General features: G+C 43.5%; 1 protein-coding gene across 4 annotated transcripts in view; it reads left to right on the top strand.

The window, feature by feature from the left end:
* Window positions 1–20,120, top strand: part of CDK14 (cyclin dependent kinase 14) — a 676,419-nt gene that overhangs the window by 207,868 nt on the left and 448,431 nt on the right. For all 4 annotated transcript variants that reach the window (XM_059729021.1, XM_006258932.4, XM_019497918.2 and 1 more), the window contains one exon: window positions 2,739–2,818. In XM_059729021.1, coding sequence (XP_059585004.1) covers window positions 2,739–2,818 — 80 coding nt within the window. The remainder of the gene's footprint in view (window positions 1–2,738; window positions 2,819–20,120) is intronic.

Below are 20,120 nucleotides of genomic sequence, written 5' to 3'. Positions count from 1 at the left end.
TAAATCACTGAGATTAGACAAATAACCTCAGAATTATAAGAGCATAAACATAAACCTTCGTAAAACTACCTCCCCTATTTACTGTTTTTTATCTTGTATTGCAGTCTCTTAGCCTGCCCATCTCCTCTTCTACTAGTGGCTCCAACTTTAATATATTGTTTGTCTGCTTCCCTCTTTGTCCATATTGCCATATATAAATGGAATACCTATGATGATCTTCGGCTGAGAGACTCCCACCCTTGCCTCGTTTCCATCCTTCCTGAAGATTTGTTTTTCCATTGACACCGTTTGAAAATAATCCTCTTAGTCCGGCACCTGTATAATATGTATCTTCAGATTTTTATGTTCTCTAGAAAAGGCTGTATCCTGGGTGCTAAGTACCACAGAGAGTAATTGTGGTATATCTTCTCAGTGCATATGCCATATAGAGATACCATGTTAGTCCTGGCACAATGCCATGCTGTAGAATTTCCCAGGCTAATAAGTCTTGCTTTTTAGTGCATCTGATTACCCCGGGTGCAGTACCATGCTGGTATAGCTATATACTAGGGCTGTGCAAAACGGCACCGTTCCACTTTGACTTCCATTTCATCATTTTGACAAAACAGTGTTTTATTTCGAGTTTTGTTTAGTTTTGAAAGCACTGTTCTGTTTCATTTTGTCTAAACCGTTTTGCTGTTTCGACATTTTGTCCGTAGGCAGTTTCATGCTTCCCCATTATAGCCTATAACTTTGTCATTTCTAGCCTGATTTGGATGAATCTTGCAGGGATGGAAGCCCCTTCTGAGGGCATGAAGCCTGCCATGTTTGAAGGAGATAGGTGCAGAGGTTTCTGGGAAACTGCACCTTACCCCCCCCACTCACTGATCAGCCAGTATCTCCGCCGGGTGCTTGTCTACTGGCTGCTGGGGAACTCCTTCCTTCTTGACCAGCTGCCGGGGGTACACTGACCCAAAAAGGTTGAAAACCCCATGTATTATATAATATTACACATTATAGTGATAATTTAAAGTGCTAATAAATGTGAAACTCAGATTAATTTTCAAATTGACATTATGGGATTGTGTGCATGTCTACAATAGTAATTTACCGTGCTAAAAAGTTAACAGTTACCTCACTGCTTGGCACACTGCTGCTTCTACTTGAAGTACTGTGGCCACATTTATTCTGCTCTTCCCCAACCTGTGTAGTTCTGCTCACCTCACCGCTGCGCTCAGGCAGCTATTCTGTTTTCCAGCCAACAGGTAGCATGCAAGAAGCAGTGGGAACTGTTTCAACACTGCTGCCTGACACTGTGAATTAGCAGTTTAGCCATTCTCTTTTTTCCAACAACGGCTTGTGACTGGAAACATCACAGTTCTTGGATTCCCAATTGGAAGTACTATAAAGAGGCCTTCAAGTTCAGAAAGCTGCTGAACAACCCACTCCTTGCAAAACAGGCTTTTAAAAGAGTCACCAGTTTATTATGTGTTTGTACAGTGCCTGATGCAACAGAACTCAGTCTAGTTGTAACCTTCAGGTATTCTCATCACACTGTAAATGTTAAATACTAATAATAAATGTTAAGGGGAAGAAAAAATACTGTAGCAATCCTGTCATTGCAAATACTTTTAAGTACAAAGATTAAAAACTAAAGCCAAAGGGAACATTTAGATTGAAGATTTAGGAGATCAGCTGTTCATGTCATCTTGCTTTAAGATTCAGACCAACATATTGCAATAAGGAATAGCCTCCATAACTGCCAGTGTGTGAAAGCTCTGTAGGCTTGCTGGACTCTGCAGTTGCAAAGGCTATTTCTGCTTGTAAAGAAGGAAATGGTAATAATAATCACTCCTATTTGCAGCTATACAGTGCCATTTTAGAATCCTACACCCACCCTAACCATCCTTTTCAGACCTGGCAAATCTTTAAACGTTCTAAAACAAAAGCAACTTCTTGAGGGAGAGAATATAGAAGATGGCATTGGTTATCCAATTCCATTTTTGACAAGTTTTCACCTGGATACATTTTCTGAATAGACTGGATTTACAGCTAATGAGTCAATTTACAGTTGAATGAGACAGAAATGTTTTTAATAATATAAATGTTAGAAGCTGGAATAGAGTTGAAAAGAAGTTGGGTTCATTAGAAAACATTTTAAACATAATACAGGGGAGTCATTGTAATCTAAAACTAGTCCAGGCAACTAGACTAGAATGTACCATAAGGAAGAATCCTGCTCGCCCTAACGAGAAATGATCAGGATGACCTAATAGGTATTTTCCATCTCAAGTTTCCACGACTTAAAAGGTAATTATTATAGCATCTCATACAATTAGAAGAGCACAATAAATATTAAAATGAAGATACTGCATGTGGAATGACTGATTTGTAGTTATTTCTCTTGTACTAAATGATTGAAAGATGAACAGATATACTAAAGCCATTTTTCTACAATGCTATACTTTCTTTTAACAAAGCCTTCAGTTAAGTGCTATGAAAGAAAGGAAACAGAGACTGACTCATAGAAAACTGAGATCACTTCTTGGATTACATATGAGTGTGAATATTTAAAGTTGACATTATGAAGGTTATGAAGTGTTTTTTTGCTGTGCCACAAGTGAATCATTGATACTGACAGGAAGAAAATGAATACATGTGGGGAAAATTAGCTGTATTATTGACATATTTGGGTTTTTTTCCTTTTTTCCTTAATTTTGTCTGTTTCTCTCTTTTCTTCATTCCTCTTTCCTTCCCAGGGTAAATGGGAAATTGGTGGCATTGAAGGTGATTAGATTACAAGAAGAGGAAGGAACTCCATTTACAGCTATCAGGGAAGGTATGCACTCATGTTTAATGATTGTTTGTGGTTTTTGTTATAACATTGCACTTGTTCTTTTCAATGCCACACTATATTGAATAGCATGAGACTTTAAATTATATGGTTATGTTTCCTGTAGCAGGAGATTTTGGTACTTTAAAAATCGAATCCTCCCTCCAGTGTAGGAGTTCTTGTTAAAAAAAACAAATCTGTGCCCCTACTTTGTTTATAAGACCTGCTAGTGTGGGTGCAAATGACATCGTGAATAGAGCATGTGTGTGTTTGGGGTGGGAGTAAGAGTATCACTGATAAGATTTGAAGGAGTTTGGTTCAATATCAATGTTTATTATGAAGCTGCACCTAAAATAAGGACTGATTTAACTTTTTATTTACTTGAGGTTGCATTCCATGAATATTTCCCTCTTTTTTTCACTGAGGTCTTGTAAGGTTCAGAGATAAATATGGTAACCCCTTTAAAAGCAATGCTGACTGATTTATCTTCTTAGTTAACTTCCTGTGCATGGTTTCAGTTGTTTTGCCCCACTGACTCTGTTCTGTCTGGCTTAGGAATGACTCTTATCTAGCTGAGTATGAGAGGTCTGTTCATGCTTTCTGCTCCACTCCCTTTATCCTTCCTTGTCAGCCTCTCCAGTGTTCCCTGATGACAGCTTCTTTATCTGAGCCTGGCTGCTTCTAACTCCTTTTCAGAAGTCAGTGTACATGTCTTCTTTGTACAGGCCCACTGTGTTAGAAGGTACTAAAGATGGGCATGGGGGGATAAAATTACAAACAATTTACCTTGCAATCACTGATTTAAGTTCAGCTAAAGAAGTAGTAGCTAAAGTCAGAACTTTTTTTTTTTTTTTCCAGCTATTCAGTAGTCTGTCTAAAGTATGTTGATAACCTCAGTATAATTGCCAGAATAGGGAGGAGGGTCCAGAGTACATCGAAACGTCAGCCAAGATTGGTACTTTTATCTTGGCAGAATAAAGCAAGCCTTTCTTAAGACTGAGCCAACTTCATAACGAAGGTGATCCCCCTGCCCCCAGGAAGGAGGAGAGGGGAATGAAAAGAGACTCAGTGGGCACATCTACACATGTGCTTTACTGTGGAGTTGACTAATTAGCTTGCAGTAACGTATCCCCCATCTACACATACAGTGCTATTAGGCCAGAGTAAACTAATTAACTCTGCCATAGGATAGTACTGCCTGATACAAATACTATTCTATGGCAGAGTTATTTAGTGTACTGCATTGCATATGCAGACAGTGACCAGAGCTGGCTAGGGCACAAGAGTGCTACAGTGCAGGGGCTGCCTACTGGCTAGCCCTGTACTGTAGCGCTCATGTGCCCCAGCCAGCCCCTCCACAGCACACTGAGCTGGGGCAGAGCAGCTCTGGGCTGGCAGGCTGAGCCCCTGGACTCTGTCAGCTGGGTCTGTGCTGCCATGGCTCAATATGTAAATGCTGCACCCATGAACAATAAACTTTGGTACGAACTGTGCTTGAGTTTATTCAGCCTTCCTAATTGCATGTGTAGATGCGCTCAGTGATATGCTGTTGTAATGCTATTGTGATGCAGGTCTGCCATTGTCTCTTATCTATAGTACTGCTCGAATAATAATAGAGTAATCTCAGATACATACATATTTCAGTGCAAATATAAATAATATTTACTTTTAAATAGTTTTCTTATGGAGTCATATTGGTAACTAGGTGTATGTAAGACAACTACTTCAAATGTTAATATCATACTGTGATTGAGCTGCTAATATTTCAAGTCTGTAATTTTTTTGCAAGTTAGTGAATTTAGTACACATTAGACTCCCTTGCCCCACCCCCCAACAAGAACCTCCCAAAACAAACGGACCAAGGGTATCAAACATATGGCTTGTAGGCTGGATCCGGCCCACAGAGCCATATTGTCTGTGCTGCAGGGCTCCTAGAGGGACTAGGAATTGAAGTTTGGTGCTCTCCATTGAAATCTGGGGTACAGAGCCTCGTTGGGCGAATGACAGGTGCATTAACAGATGGCTACCCCCTGCACAGAAGGGACAGAGTAGGGAGAAAAGGTGGAGGGGTAGCTCTCTACGTGAGAGAGCAGTACACCTCTCTGGAGGCTGACATTGGCTTCAAAGATAAGCAACTTGAAACCCTCTGGGTCAAGCTATGGTGGGGGAGGACGACGACGAGGTGAGAGAAACCTAACTGTAGGCCACCAAACTACTACAGGCCACCAAACCAAGGGGAGGAGCTAGATCTGGAGTTCTCTTGAGAACTGACAGAGCTGAGCATGCAAGGGACTTGGTTGTCATGGGTGACTTCAGTTACCTGCACATAGATTGGGAGGAACACTTGGCTAGGTCAGATCGTTCATGCAGCTTCCTGACTGTGATTGAGGAGCTCTTCCTGACCCAGGAAGTGCAAGGGCCAACCAGAGGTAATGCTGTCCTAGACTTGGTCTTGGCCAAGGGATATGATCTGGTGTGTGGTTTGAACATTGAGGGTAACCAGGGTGACAGAGACCATGAAATGATCAGGTTCACCATCTGCCACAAGGTCGACAAATCAGCCAGCAGGATTGAAGTCCTGGACTTCAAAAATGCTGACTGTGACAGTCTCAGAGAATTAGTAGGGGAGGCAATGCAGGACCAGGAAAGGAAGGCAAGTGAGGTGCATGAAGAGTGGTTGTTGCTCAAAGATATGATCCTTGAAAGCACAAAAGAAAACCATTCCTGCCTCCTGGCTTAATAGGGACATTGCTGTCCTCTAAAAAAACAAAAAAGAGATGTATGCACAGTGGAAGCTAGGGATGGTCCTCAAGAAGGACCATACAACAGTGGCCAGCACTTGTAGGGAAACTATCAGGGAAGCTAAGGCGGTGACTGAGTTTAGGTTAGCCATGGGAGTGAAGGACAATAAGAAGTTCTTTAGGTATGTAGGCAATAGAAGGGAAACAAATGGAAGTGTGGGACCCCTGCTTAATACCTTGGGACAGCTGGTAACCGACATTCAGGAAAAACTGAACTCCTGAATGCCCACTTCAGTATTTCACTGGACCAAGGGGAAAGTCAAGCGAGATAAGGCTCATAGGGGATATGCCAGGACTGATAGCCTCCCCACTGTGGATGCTGAGTGGGTGCAATTCCAACTAGAAAGGCTAGATATTTATAAGTCAGCGGGACTGGATGGACTTCATATGAGAGTGCTGAAGGAGCTGACTGAGGTCATCATGGAACCCTTGGCAAAGCTCTTTCAGAATTTGTGGTGCACAGGGGAAATCCCTGAGGTTTGGAAGAGGGCCAACATTGTGCCCATCTTCAAGAAGGGGAAGAGGGAGGACCCGAGCATCTATAGGCCAGTCAGCCTAACCTTCATCCCAGGGAAAATCCTGGAAAAGCTTATTAAATAATCTATTTGTGATACACTTGCGGAAGGTAAGATTCTGAATGACAGTCAGCATGGCTTTGTCATGGGTAGGTCTTGTCTTACCAATCTCGTCTCCTTGTACGACCAGGTCTCTTGCCACCTGGACATGGGATACAAGGTAGATGTTATATACGTAGACTTCCAAAAGGCTTTTGGTCTAGTATCCCACAATATCCTTGTGGGAAAACTGGAAGATTGTGGACTCAGCTGCTCAATGGTTCAGTGGGTAGGAAGCTGGCTACAGGGTAGGACCCAGAGAGTTCTCATGAATGGATGTGTCATCCTGGCGCAAAGTGGCCAGTGGTGTCCCTCAGGGGTCCATGCTTGGACCTGTGCTTTTCAACATCTTTATCAATGATTTGGATGTGGAGTGAAAAGCTTGCTGGCCAAGTTCATGGATGACACCAAGTTATGGGGCAGTGTGGTCATGTCAGAAGATAGGTTGCAGATACAGGCAGACCTAGACAAGTTCGAGAGATGGGCAGACTGGGACCAGATGAAGTTTCTAAGTGTAAAGTGCTCCATCTGGGGGCAAACAACCCTCAACATACATACAGGCTTGGTGGTGGCAGCTTGACTTGCACCGTGGCCGAAAGGGACCTAAGGGTAATGATTGACCGTCGCATGAATATGAGCCATCAGTGCGAGGCAGTGGTCAGGAGAGCAAATAACATGCTGGCATTTATTAACTGATGCATCTCATGTAAAACTAAGGAAGTGATATTCCTGCTGTACTCAGCACTGGTGAGACCGCAGTTGGAGTACTGCGTCCAGCTCTGGGCGCCACACTTCAATAAGGACATGGAAAAACTGGAGCGGGTCCAGAAAAGAGCCACCCGTATGATCAGGGACTTGCAAGGCAAGCCATACGAGGAAAGGCTGAGGGACCTGGGCCTCTTTAGTCTAAAGAAGAGAAGGTTGAGAGGGGACTTGATAGCAGCTTACCACTATATCAGAGGTGTGCATCAGGAGCTTGGTGAACAATTGTTCACTAGGGCACTCCTGGGAAGACCAGGACCAATGGATACAAACTCTTGTAAGGCTGCTTCAGGCTTAATACCAGGAAAAACTCCTTCACAGTCAGGGTGTCCAGACAGTGGAATAAACTCCCTCCAGAGGTGGTACAGTCACCTACCCTGGAGGTTTTCAAGAGGAAACTGGACAGTCACCTCACTGGCGTCACCTAACCCTAGTTGTCTTCCTGCCTAGAGCAGGGGTGCTGGACCCGATGATCTGCAAGGTCCCTTCCAACCCCTAACAATCTATGAATCTATGAAAAACCCCTGTAGGTCCCGTCCCCCCTGCCACCCTCACAACATCCCTCACCTTGATGCCAGTCTGGCCCCTGAGGAGCTCCATGGTTCAGATCTGGCCCAGGGGATGGGTGAATTTGACCCATGTCTCCTAGGTTAGGTGTCAGCAAACTATAGCTCATGGGCCTGATCCATTCCCATTGAGCCCCTGGATATGGCCCATGGATGTAGGACTTTGGCTGCGGGTGTTGTCCTCCTATTGCCTCTGATCTGGGATGGGTCACTTTGGCTTGCAGCCAGGAAAGGTTGCCTACCCTGTCCTAGATTTACTTTGAACTCGGGCCTGATCAAGCAAAAAAAAAAAAGTTATAGCAGTGCATGTAAGTTAGCATATGCTAGTGCTAGTCCAGTATAAATGGCCTTAAACTGGTTTACTTTATTTTCCTTTTCACATCAGAATAAATTCTACTGGTATGAACTGCATACAGACTAGGGGGACTAGGAGGGTGAAGGAAATTTCCTGCTTTAGCTATACTTATACCATTAAATAAGAGAAAAACCTGGACATGTTGAGGGGAAATGTGAGAGGTTTGCTTCATATATTTTCATTTTTGCTGGACACAAATCTTAGCTCAGAACCAGAAAAGGTTAGCAAAATAGATTGAATGGTAATGTGGTGAAGATAATAATTATAAAGATGTAGCAGAACTGTGTCAATTGATAATATCACTAATTTTAGAAATAAAAATGGAAAGAACATAGATGAATAATTAATATTGCACTCTTGAAGATGCCTGATGTGCTTGACTGAAAAGTGTTGAGGCTATAAGACTATGAGCTACTTAGATCTGATTGAAGAGTATTTTTTGGGTCTTCACTTGCTGATTAAAGCCTACAATTTGGATTAGAATACCTGGAACTAACAAAACTACACTTTACAGATGAGATTGAATTCTAATTTCAGTTCTCTATATAGTAGTGTTATCTAATCTAAGGCAAAACCCTGTGTTATATCATCATGAGCCAGGGGACTGTGGGGGGCAGGGACACAGCACACAGATTTCTTTCTCAAGTCTTTCATAATGGCTAGGGACACATATTCAAAAAGCCTGAGCCTCAGTTGATTTCAGTATTTGCAGGTTAGTCTAACCTGGCTAGAATGAACTAGTTTGTAACTGGACAGACATTCTCTCTGGACTGAGGAAATTCAGTCACATGCCTGCAGTGGCTCAGGCTAGAAGCCAGGGGGTGCTAGAGCAGCCCTGCCTTCCCTTGCACCTGAGCAGGATGCTCTGATTAGGGAGGTCTGTGTTTACCATCCCAGGCTTTTACCTGCTTGCGGGAGTTTTGCCAGACCCTAGCCCCCTGCTAGCACTCTGAGGCAAGGGGAGCAGGGTGTGCAGTGCATGCATCTGTTGATGATACAGAGCTTTTCAATCTCCCTCCCTGCTTCTTTATATTGTTTGCAGCAAACTGACAGGTGAGCAAGCCAGCAGGGGGCTGATAATAGTGTTTATCACCTGATCAACAAAACAATAACCTCTCCCCATTACATCATACTGCCAGGATGCTGGGGGTGTCTGGTTTATCTTAAACCAGCAAGGGGTCTGGGACAGACATTGCATAGACAGGGTTGAGCCAAATCATTTAAATCTGATACTGCATTCAGCCAGGTTCATCTCATACTGGTTTCAGCCATTTTTAAGATGGTTTATGTGCACTGAATATTTATTCTGTTACAGGTTTAAACAAGTTTCTGATCACTTAAACCAGTTTATATGTAATGTCTGTCCCTAGCCAGTGTGAAAGCCAGACAATTTTTTTTTTGTTTGTTTGCTGACTCATGCTCTATTTTCTTATTTTTCAGTGTATATCAAATTCAGGCAGAAGTCCAGTTATTTATAAATTAAAACTGGTGTAAATTAATTGTTTAACATCTCTCATGGCACCTTGTGTAAAGCTGTGGGAGAAAAAAATGTGTGTATTGTGTTCTTGTTGGAGATGATGTGTGATGTTAATTAGAGGGAAGTTGCAGACAGAAATCTTGAGCGGTGCTCATGCTGAGGGAATTTTGTAGTTGGCTTGTGTGTAGAGAGAGGCATATTGTTGCCATTGTGACAGCAACAGAATGAGACTCAAAGGAAAACAAGGCAATAAGGAAAAAAGATTAAGAAATGCAGCAAAATAAAGGATAAAAAATGGAATCTGTGACTGAAGAAAAAATAAGTTACTGGGTTTATGCAAAAGCAGAAGGAAAGGCCAAGCTAGTTCTGTAAAGAACAATATATTGAAGAATAAAAATTAAGAAAAGCAAAGCATCATAAGAAACAGAAAATAGTAAAATGGTGAATTTGTGTAAAGGCCAGATGTGCCCCTAAGAGTTTCAGAGAAAACGCTTTGCTTAGAGAGTGATTCTGCTTACACAGCGTCTATTTTCAATGTCTTTTTTCCCATTTATCTTAAATAGAGATATTTGCATGAGAATAGGATCATGTTTACAAGTGCTCATCTGTTCTTGCTCCTTTGTTGTCTCTTGAATTCATTAGGGCAAATTCAGAAGAGGGTCTCTGTATGTGAGTTATCCCAACTAACACTTCCTAAGAGTTGTCCAACTTGCTTACTGATGTGCAGCTTTCTGGATCCATTCACCTCTGACTTCATCTCACTGAATCTAAGTGTTTTTTTTTTAATTTACTTCTGAGGAGCCAGAATAGAGATGATTATAGTAAGAAAAGCAGCTAACAGGAGAGTGTAAATAGATGACAGTTATAATAGGCCACCTTTTAGCCTACATCATCTTCCGGCTACATGACATCTGAATTACACAAACTCAGTACTGCTTGCCAGTATATAAATTGTCACCCTACTATTCCACTCTGTATTATGTCTCAGACATCCATGTTTTTTGTGGAAATGATTTATTTGCCTATGTTGTATAAAAGTTGTATTGGCCAATGAGAATGTTTTTGTGTTAAGTCAGGTACAAGTTTTTTAATATTGCAATCACTATCTCAGTGTGAAATATTGATATCACTAGGCGTCTCCAAAAGGGTGATATTGAAATCACCCTACAGCCACCAGGCCAAACTTTTATCTTATATATTATTCCCACTTAATTTCCTGTAATAACCTTAGCAAAGCCTCTGATCGTCTAGATGAATAGTTGAACTGTAATGGAAACTGTTTCTTGAAACAGCTTTCTTTCCTGATCTTTCTGTGGTTTTTTATCTTATTCAGTATTGAGTAATGGCATTCCTTATGATCAATATGAAACTATTTTTACAGGTTTTCTCCCTCTATGTATATGTGGACAAACATCTTCTGGTCTTTCTACTACCTTGCTTTGTGGAGCTGAGGGCCTTGATAGATGTCCACAAATCCCTCCCTAATTTACATTGGTTTTGCATACCGATATAAAATACATTGGGATCAGGACCAGCCTATCCTAATTTAGGATAGGCATGTAGCTAACCAGGTGCTTATTACTGCTAGGGACCAGATGTTTGCATATAGTTACCTCAGAATAGACATGAGCACATGAAATCTAGGCCCTGAACATATGGTACATTTATGCCAGTGTGATCGGTCCTGATACAAGTGTAAAGAAGGAGCCAACCCACGGCATATAGCCATAATCTGACGTAATTTCCTTCATAGAGTTAGCGAAGAAGAGCTGCATTAAAGCCACACTTGTGTAAGTTAGACCGCTGCATGGGATGTGTCTTCACTTCCATCCCAGTGTACCAGTTTGCTCAGTGCAAACAGGCTATTACTGTCTCTCTAGAACTTGCTTGCTCAGGCATCTGCCTGCACTGAACTGTCTGTGCGTCTGTTCCAGACATCTGTATAACTGACCCAGTATATAAAAGCTATGTAAGTTATACTACATTAACAGATCATGTGCCCAGGGCCTAAACTGGTGTAACTTACATTATTAGAGTTTTACCCTAATCCTTTCTCCATCAGATTGGGCAAAGTTGGGTTTTGCATTTGCTGTCCACTACATTTTTTTTGACACCATTGCAATGTTGTCAAAACTTGTGTAACCATTTAATCTCTCTAGGGCTTGACTCTCTTTTACTTTGAAGTTCCAGGCCCTTTAACTGAAGTTAATTGCTATGGCAATTTAACTCTGCCAATGCTCCCCTGCTGCCAGTTTTTCAGACCTGTGGGGATCCTCATGGGCTGCATGACAGCTCCACAAGTCACATCTGGCTTGTGGGACAAAGGTTGTATTTTGAAGCTTTCAGAGTGTGTGCCCACTGAGAACACCCTAGCTCTGAGTGGGCCAGTGGGTTGCCAGTGCATTACAAAATGGCAGTAATACATTCTAGTGTAAGGATTTGTTTGTGTAAGTGTCCTAGTTCTGCCAACTGCTTTGCATTGATGAGCACTTACTAATGATTCCTTTTGAAACTTAGTTCTTTAACCTAAAGCTTCCATCAGAAGTTCAGTTGCAATAAAGTACTGGTCACAGAGTATTTGAATAATTTTAGAACATGTTATGATTTATAGAAGATTGCCTGAGGACCCACTTGATTACACATACAAAGAAGATTAGCTAAGACCTTGAAGATACAGCTAGGAATATTATTTTTTTGTCTTGTGATACCACCTGTCCTTCCCAGGGTGGCACACCATATAGATAAAAAAAAAAAATCTACTGGTATGTTAGAAAAGTAAAAATATGGCATGTGTAATATAAAGTATACATTCCTTTAGATCAGATCGTTGTTGGCAATCCCTTGATTGGAGGAGGATCTCTACCATAGCTCATTGATGGGTCTTGAGGTGACTTAAGTGTCCAATCCTTGAGCCACAGATCCATCCACAGAAGTAGCAGGTCTACCTGCAGGGGAGAATAGGCAGCAAGCTGGGATACCTCTCCTTTTCCTTCCTCCGCTCTCTCTTCTCTGCTTTGAGGGCAAGACACCTTGAAATGGACTGTTGTTTGGTTGAGGTTGCAGTACCCTTGGAGTCAGTTGGCAACCAGCTTCTCCCAACTCTTGATGTTAGCATCTGTTTTCTTGAGGTATGCTTTCAGTGTGCCCTTGCAGTGGTTCCTCTGGCCACTGTGAGCTCTCACACTGTTACCAGGCTGGGAGTAGAGTACTTGTTTTGGGAGGAGTGTACATCAACTGTTCACCAGAGCACCCTTGGGGAAAACTAGGAGTGATGGTCACAAACTCCATGAAGACCGTTTCAGGCTCAACATTAGGAGAAACTTCTTCACAGCTAGGGTGTCCAGACTATGAAATAAGTTCCCTCCAGAGGTGGTGCAATTGCCTACCCTGGAAATCTTCAAGAAACTTGACAGTCACCTTGCTGGGGTCACCTGACCCCAGTTGTCTTTCCTGTCTGGTGCAGGGGGCTGGACCCGATGATCTTCTGAGGTCCCTTCCAACCCTACAATCTATGAATCTATGTATAAAACTTGGCTAGGAATCAGTGGTGACACATAGGGAGTGCATGTGCACCCCCTGAAGAGCGCTGGTGTACCCCCTGACAGCCAGCATTCCCAACCAGGGGGGACAGGAAAGAACGCTGGTGCCCCCCAAGAGTGCCAGCTGGGGCGCCAAGAGAAGTGATCCCCGTGGTCCCCTGCGGCTAATTGTGCCCACCCAGAAGTGGTGGCGGTGCACCTGGAAGTGCCAGTGGTGGACCGCTGCCACTTCCGGGTCGACGCAATCAGCCATGGTGGACTCCCTGCCTCAGTTGGTGCGATTAGCCGCAGGGAGACCCCCTCCCCAGTTGGCACGATTGGTTCTGGGGGACCCCCCGGTCGCTGACTGGCTGCTGGCGGGGGGGCAAGTGCCCCCGCTAACTCAGGAGGTACCAGTCACCCATGCTAGAAATGATACAGAAGAAACCTTAAATTTGGGGAATTTTCTGATTGAGTCTTCGGTTTCTCAGCAAAGTTTCTGTGATATTCACTTTTGCATGTTTATAGTTGTGTGCATCTGTGTATTTGCTTATGTATGCATCTGTGACACACAGAGATGTTAAGAGTAGAACTACTTGGAGCCTAGGGAAGTTGCAGAATCTCCCATCCTTGTGTGTTGTTTCCATCAGAAGCACTTCCCTCTCCCTTCAGGTTTTTGTTTTTTGGAGTGGATTTTTTTTCCTTCTTGCAGAATCCTTCCATCCTTTTGTTCTGAATTAGCTGTGAGGCTGGTAAAATGACTAAAATGGGCAGGTGATGTGCTGACAGTGTGTGTCTGGCCATCATAGGAGAAGATGGTTATTTTTCTTGTTGCCAGTTGGCAACTATCATCTATGTGGCTCCCCTCTGTTTCTGCTTCTAGTCCCACTTGGCTTCATTGCAAGGGGACAGGCCAGTGTCATTGCATAGCATTTTTTCAGGCTGCCAAACTGTACTGTGCTATTTGCCCCTTCTCTAATATACTGACTGAATGATTGCAGCCTCTATGCAGTTTCTTGAAAGCAACAGACACGGGATAGTGTCTACCCATATCACCTCTTTTGTAGGCTTTTTGCTGTTAATATTTGCAGCATTCACATTTGTTTTCACTTCCCAAGAGTCCCTGTTATTAAGTATATTTCACTTCATAAACATGAGACAATGAGGTTCTCCATTAAGAATCTGAACTTTAAACAAACTTTGCTAGGAAATGTCATTTAAGAGGTTCTCGTGCATCTGAAAGGTCTGAGTCTTCTCAAGATTGCAATGAAAAAATGCCTGATAATTTGCTGTTTCTTGTAGCTAAACTCACTGCAAAGAATAGGTGTTTTTTTTTCCAGATTATCCTACCCACAAAAATCATGACCTTCCTTTGGCTTTTGTTCAAGGGCTCAATTCAGGAAGGAAAAGAACGTGGTCAAACTTTTTTTTTCAATGGTTAAAAAAAACCTTTGTAACTTTGCAGTAGCAGGAATTCTTTCCTAGCCTCTTTATTTGCTACTTTAATTATAGGGTTTTTGGTCTGGTTTTCACTTCCTTTGAGGGAGGTGTTCTTGTTTCTTCAATGTGCATTTTGAATGTGAACTATAAAGGATCTTGTGCTGAGGCCAAACATAGCACATTACAGATCCATTAACCCAGGAATGCCATTAAGTCATCTGCTTCCCTCCCTTCCAGAAATTAATCTGAGTTATGGTTTTGGCCCAAATTTGAATTGCAAGGCTTTTCTGATTTATTGTTTAATTCTCTTGTCTTCCCAGAGCTATCTTTGTGGGGCAAGTGTAATATTTTCTTCTCGCTTTTAATCTGGGCATCAAAATGGTTGCTTCAGTCATTTAGAAGTGTTTTTGGGGGTTGTTTTTTTTTATACACTCTGGTTGCCTTCTATTTCCCTACTGCTGCATGAGTTGGAGGGAGCAAAAAGCTGTATTTGAGAACATGGAGGAGAAAGTCAATTATGGAGGCTGCTCCCTCACTTTGTGCAGTGGCCTTGCTATAAATATTTTTGCAAAACTTCTGTGTGATTTGCATGTATAAGTGGGAATAGATGAGAGGACAGGCATTCTAAGCTGTGGACAGGTTTAGCTTCCTTTGACCCTGTCTAAAGCCTACTTAAAAATAAAAGACATGTTAGCTCTGTTCAGATCAGCATTAGTTTCCCCTCTGCGCTCTCTGACCTTACCTCTATTTGAGAAACTAGTGTGTGCAATGCTGGCTGGAAGCTGATGGCAACAGAGATGTGAGCCAGTTATGCTGTTGTTACTTGGAACAGATAGGAGGAATAGATTACGGAGGAAGTTATCTTTTGATCACCAGTCCAAGCATTTGTGTGGACCCATGGTATAGTGACAAAATTAGCCCTTGACACCTCCATGGTCAAGACAAAACTATTGGTTCCACGTAGCAGTGTCCCTGGTCCTAGTCACTTTTTCAAGTTAGTGTTCCTTTGCTGTAATTCTTACATGTGAAAAGAATAATTTGAGTAGCAATACTGTTGGCATTCTGTTCAAGCGGTGATTGTGCACTGACCAGCATCCAAAATACTATTAATCTTTGTCAGGATTTCTTTGAATGTTTTATTTATGTTCTCCCACTGTTGTGTCCTCAACTTCAAAAGTATCCAAGCAAGATGACAATTAAGCTTTTTGAATCAGTTGACTTAACTTATAGTTTTTCCATGAGCCTTTTGTGTATGTTAAAAAAAAAAAAAAAAAAAAAGTAACAGGCAGCAGTTGAATCCCAGCAGAACTGATTTAAGGTTTAGGCAAACATCAGAATAAGCACCGTGGGAGATCTGCTTCCTGGGAGAAACCTCTGACCAATTGTTACTTTATTTTTTTTAAAAACATGAAAATCTGTGGCTATTAATTACTAACCACAGTGGGATATCAAACTGCTGAAATGCATGTTGTAATACAAATTTATATGCAGATTTAAAATATTGTCTAGGAGCCTTCTTTTCATTACCACAGCGTGCAGTGGATGAAAGACTGACATCATATTTTCACAAGGCACAATATTCCATATGGACTTGAAGGGATATGTTGTTGTGCATCTTGTATGTGTTTGACTCAAAAAAAAAAAAAATGAACATGGTCAAATACTTTGCTGACAGTTGTTTACTAGCCTTGATCAACATTGAGAACAGCCAGTAAGAATGAGTGGAATGTGTATGTGTCTGGCCAAGTTCAGGCTCTAGCAGTGACTGTGACACTCCCTGATGACCACGCAACCTTTGCCCTACTCTAGGATGCCCTTCCTTTTTTAACTTCCTTGCTCTGCCTTGCTGTATTTGTTTTATTAAAAGGAAGGCTGCCTAAGGGTCCTAGAGCAAGCTCCAGTTCATCTGACCACCAGCAGGTCCCTCCTGGACCCCTGCTGGTCTTGGTCCTACCCCCACCTGAGTGGGCCCTCTTGGCCTGCCTGTGCCCCAGGGCACCTGTACACTTAAGGGCTATTCACAATCTCTGACCTTCCCTATAGCTGTGCCCATGCCTTGCAGGTGTTATTGTACAACTGATCCCTTGTCAGGACCTCTTTGGCTCTGTCTGAGGCCCCCCGGCCCTGTCTCTGACCTGCTTGGGGTACTGAGACTACTTTAGATCTGTCTGGCCTCCCTGGCCCTGTCTGTGCTAGGTTTCAACTTCTTCCTAGGCGACAATCTCCTTTAGGCTTCAGCCTGCTCTGTGTTTTGAGCCCTTAGCCCTGGCAGGACTCAAAACACTCTTGTGCCCTTGGGCACAATTGGGGCCTCTGCCAACCCCTGGTAGATCCATCCCAAACTGCCAATTTAAACTGTAATGAAAGAATAAGCCTGCTAGCTATAACAGTCTAAACCCACTCAAGGTCCAAGTATCAGCAGTAATCTATGGTCAGGGCAGCAAGGCTTCCCTAATCTGTATCTCTCTGAGACACCAGTGTCCTACTAGCAGTTCTCCAGGCAGCTCAGAAGACAGCCAGGTGTCTTCCTGCAGTTTTTCTGACCAGGAGCTCTTCTGCCTGTGGTTTGCAGGGTCAGACCCCCACCTCCTTTGATGTGGCTCAGTCCCAGGCTTTTATGCTGCCTAAGCCCTGCCCCTTCCAGTCATGTGGTGCTTCAGCCTCACAGGTCTTTCTCGTTGGAGCCTGATGGCTGGTTGCCACAGCAGTTTATGACTGATGCTCTAGTGCAGGGGCAGGCAATTATCTCAGGCGGAGGGCCGCTTACTGAGTTTTGGTAAGTCAACAAGGGCCGCATGACAGGAAGCCAGGGCCAGATAAATATTAATTTTCTAGATTTTTTAGGGGCCCTGTGGGCCGGATAGAATGGCCTGTGGGCTGCATTTTGCCTACCCCTGCTCTAGCAGCTCCTTGCTGCCCAAGCCAGGCTCTGTCCTACTGTCCTATTGCAGAGCAGCTAGTTCTGCAATAGGCAGTCATAGCTGTTTGTCCTTAGCAGCCTATTCCCTTGCAGCCAATGTACACCAGGCAGAGTTCTCCTTACTGGCTGCAGGGGCATCACTTCACTCTAATAGGCAGCTTCCTGCCTGGGCAGCAGTGTTTCTTTGCTGCTTTCCCTCTTGTGGCTAACCCCTCTCAGCTGTATGGACCCCATCTGCTGCCATTTCTTCCCTTAAAATAAGAGGAGCCCTGGACTCTCTGTTACAGTATGGGAGGCAGAAATGGCACTTTTTATGCTCTATTTGAGATACAGTACATGACCAAGAGGCTGCTAGCAGGCATTCACGTAAATATGCAATGGGATCTGATCTTTGATTCCAACAGTCTTGCCTCCTACCATGCTACATGTTTGGGTGATTATAGGGATTAGGGACAGATCCCAATTGCATGACTACTAGCAGCTTTGCTGCCAGTTATAGAAGATGAAAGGCTTCTGTGGTTTCTCCCCACCAGGAGCTTAAACTCCCACTTCCAGCAACCTGTCCAGGGCTGCAGCATGCTGGGGCTGTCAGGCATCTGGGGTTTAAAATTCCCATTGGGGGGCAGCCCTCAGTTTCTCCTGCTAGAAACCTTTGTCCTCTGTATCTAGCAACCCTGGCAGCCTTGATCCTCTGTGCCCAACAGGCCAGCAGGGGTGGAAGGAGGAGCCCCTTGACTCCACCCACTCTGGGTGGGTTAGAGATCCAGGTCTGCCTCAGGTTGATGTAGCCTATCAGGCTCTGGGCTGGTTGGGGAGCTGGGACTGTCAGGGTTTGATTTCTCCATTCAGGTGATTGTCAGCATCAGCCCCCCACAGCCTTGGTTTGTAGACATGCCACACATTCAATTTAAGACGCTATACAAACTAGCCAGAAAGACATGGAATATCTTTGTGATTGGTTTGCTGTTTTATGACACCTTAAATTGTGTGAACATGTGTCACTGTTTCATTGCATTGCATTTATGGGGCTATTAACAACAGCTAATCATGCTACGTGTGCCAGGGGCCAGAGATCTGTTCTTTTCCTTGTTTCTAGATGCAGGCCTTAGTCATAAAGAAATAAACAAACTTCTTTGCAGTCTTATTCAGGAAGTTTTGCAGTGAGCTTTCCTTATGCAAAGTACATGCACTGTTTATTCAACAATGCAGCATGATGCCCTCATTCTTCAAACAGGTATAAATGGTGAGGGTAGAGATGTGTGCATTTGTTACTGCTGGGTGGCACAAGGTTTTATGAAATCTTTGTTTTGGTCAGTGCTTTTTAGTACATTGTGAGTTTGAATTCATTCCAAAGCATGCAAATGATAGCTTGCTTTGTAAGCAAAACCTACAGTTAAGGGGAAAAATGCATGCTAGGTACAGTCAGTAATCCTATTCCAAACCACAAGCATTATTCTGCATTAATGTCTACATACCTTCTTGTATCAAAGGGAGAATGAATCTTATTCACAGGAGATAGGGCTATGCTTTACATGGCAATTCCCGATAACTAGGAAAACAGGTAATCCAGAAGAGTACCTGTTTTCCATTTGGCTTTGTGGTTTTTTTTTTTTATAATTCCACCCTTTTGAAATGAAGAATCAGTTCTTCCTTGCCTGTGAAACCTACTGTTCATACAGAATCTGGGACTTTCTCTTTCAGAAACTTATATACATTCCTATATTTAGCTGGAGATTTAAATCTGTGCTGGTGAAATGAAGTGATCTGGACAACATTTTCAGCAGTCTGCTCCTTTGTACCATTGTAACCATGAGATTTTACAGCAGTGTGATATCATATTGAAGGAAACCTATACCACCAGTTCATCCTGCTAGGAAGGAGTCAGTAGTTACAGTCCAGAGTAAAAAAAAGCTGCAGCAAACACCTGTTATTAAATTTAGGGATAAACACCACCATTTCATAAAAGAAATTGCACGGTATCATACTATTTTCTCATTCCTGTTTTTGATATCTAGGATTCCTTTTCTTTCATTTAGGTTTTGCTGGCTGCTAGAGGGTAGGTTATGTAGTTCTTCAGAGCCATAGATAGGACCTTTTTCTTCTCTAGGGTTTCCTCTTAGACTCAAGATTGCCCAGCAAACATTTTAGGTCTATTTTCCTAGTTTTTGCCTACAGGCTGCAGTGAACCCCAGAATGCCAGGGACATGCTTGGAAGGCAGCTACAGAGAGCTGAAATACAATCTTAATATTGGTACAGTATGAAAGAAGTTACTGCTTTTCAGCGGTGCAGAGCTGCCTGAGACCTGGGGGCTGCACATGGCTAATGGAGCTGGCCTGGCCTGCTGGTGCATGCCTTCACACAGGACTGGGATGGCTCCTGCCATGATCTGGGGCTCCCAGCACTGCACACAGAAGCCGTGTACCATTGGGCCAGGCACAGAGAAGCTCAGCCCGATCCGATGGTGCACGGCTTCTGAATATAGTGCTGGGAGCCCAGGGTCACAGCAGGAGCTGTCCTGGTCCTGTCAGAAGGCATGCACCAGAGGGCTGGGATGGCTCCATTCTCCATGTGCAGCCCCCAGGGCACAGGCGGGGTCGCACTGCCACAGGGCTGTGCCTGCAGATGGCCATGAGCACCTCAACAGCCTGGCTGGCTGTTGCTGCCAGCAGCAGGGGCTGTGCACCATGGGTGGTGGTGGAGGGTGGGGTGGGGGCTGTGGCAGTCTCCCCTCAAATCTCTCCCACAAACCCCACCCCCTCAACCGCCCCCCCACCTCCTGCACCCCTTCCCCCACCCCTGCAAACCCCACATCCCCCTCCATATCTCACACACTGCGTGCACTGCTGCCATACAG

Source organism: Alligator mississippiensis, chromosome 5, assembly GCF_030867095.1.
Source record: "Alligator mississippiensis isolate rAllMis1 chromosome 5, rAllMis1, whole genome shotgun sequence".
NCBI classification, from domain to species: Eukaryota; Metazoa; Chordata; order Crocodylia; family Alligatoridae; genus Alligator; species Alligator mississippiensis.
This window is presented reverse-complemented; position numbering and strand designations above follow the sequence as displayed.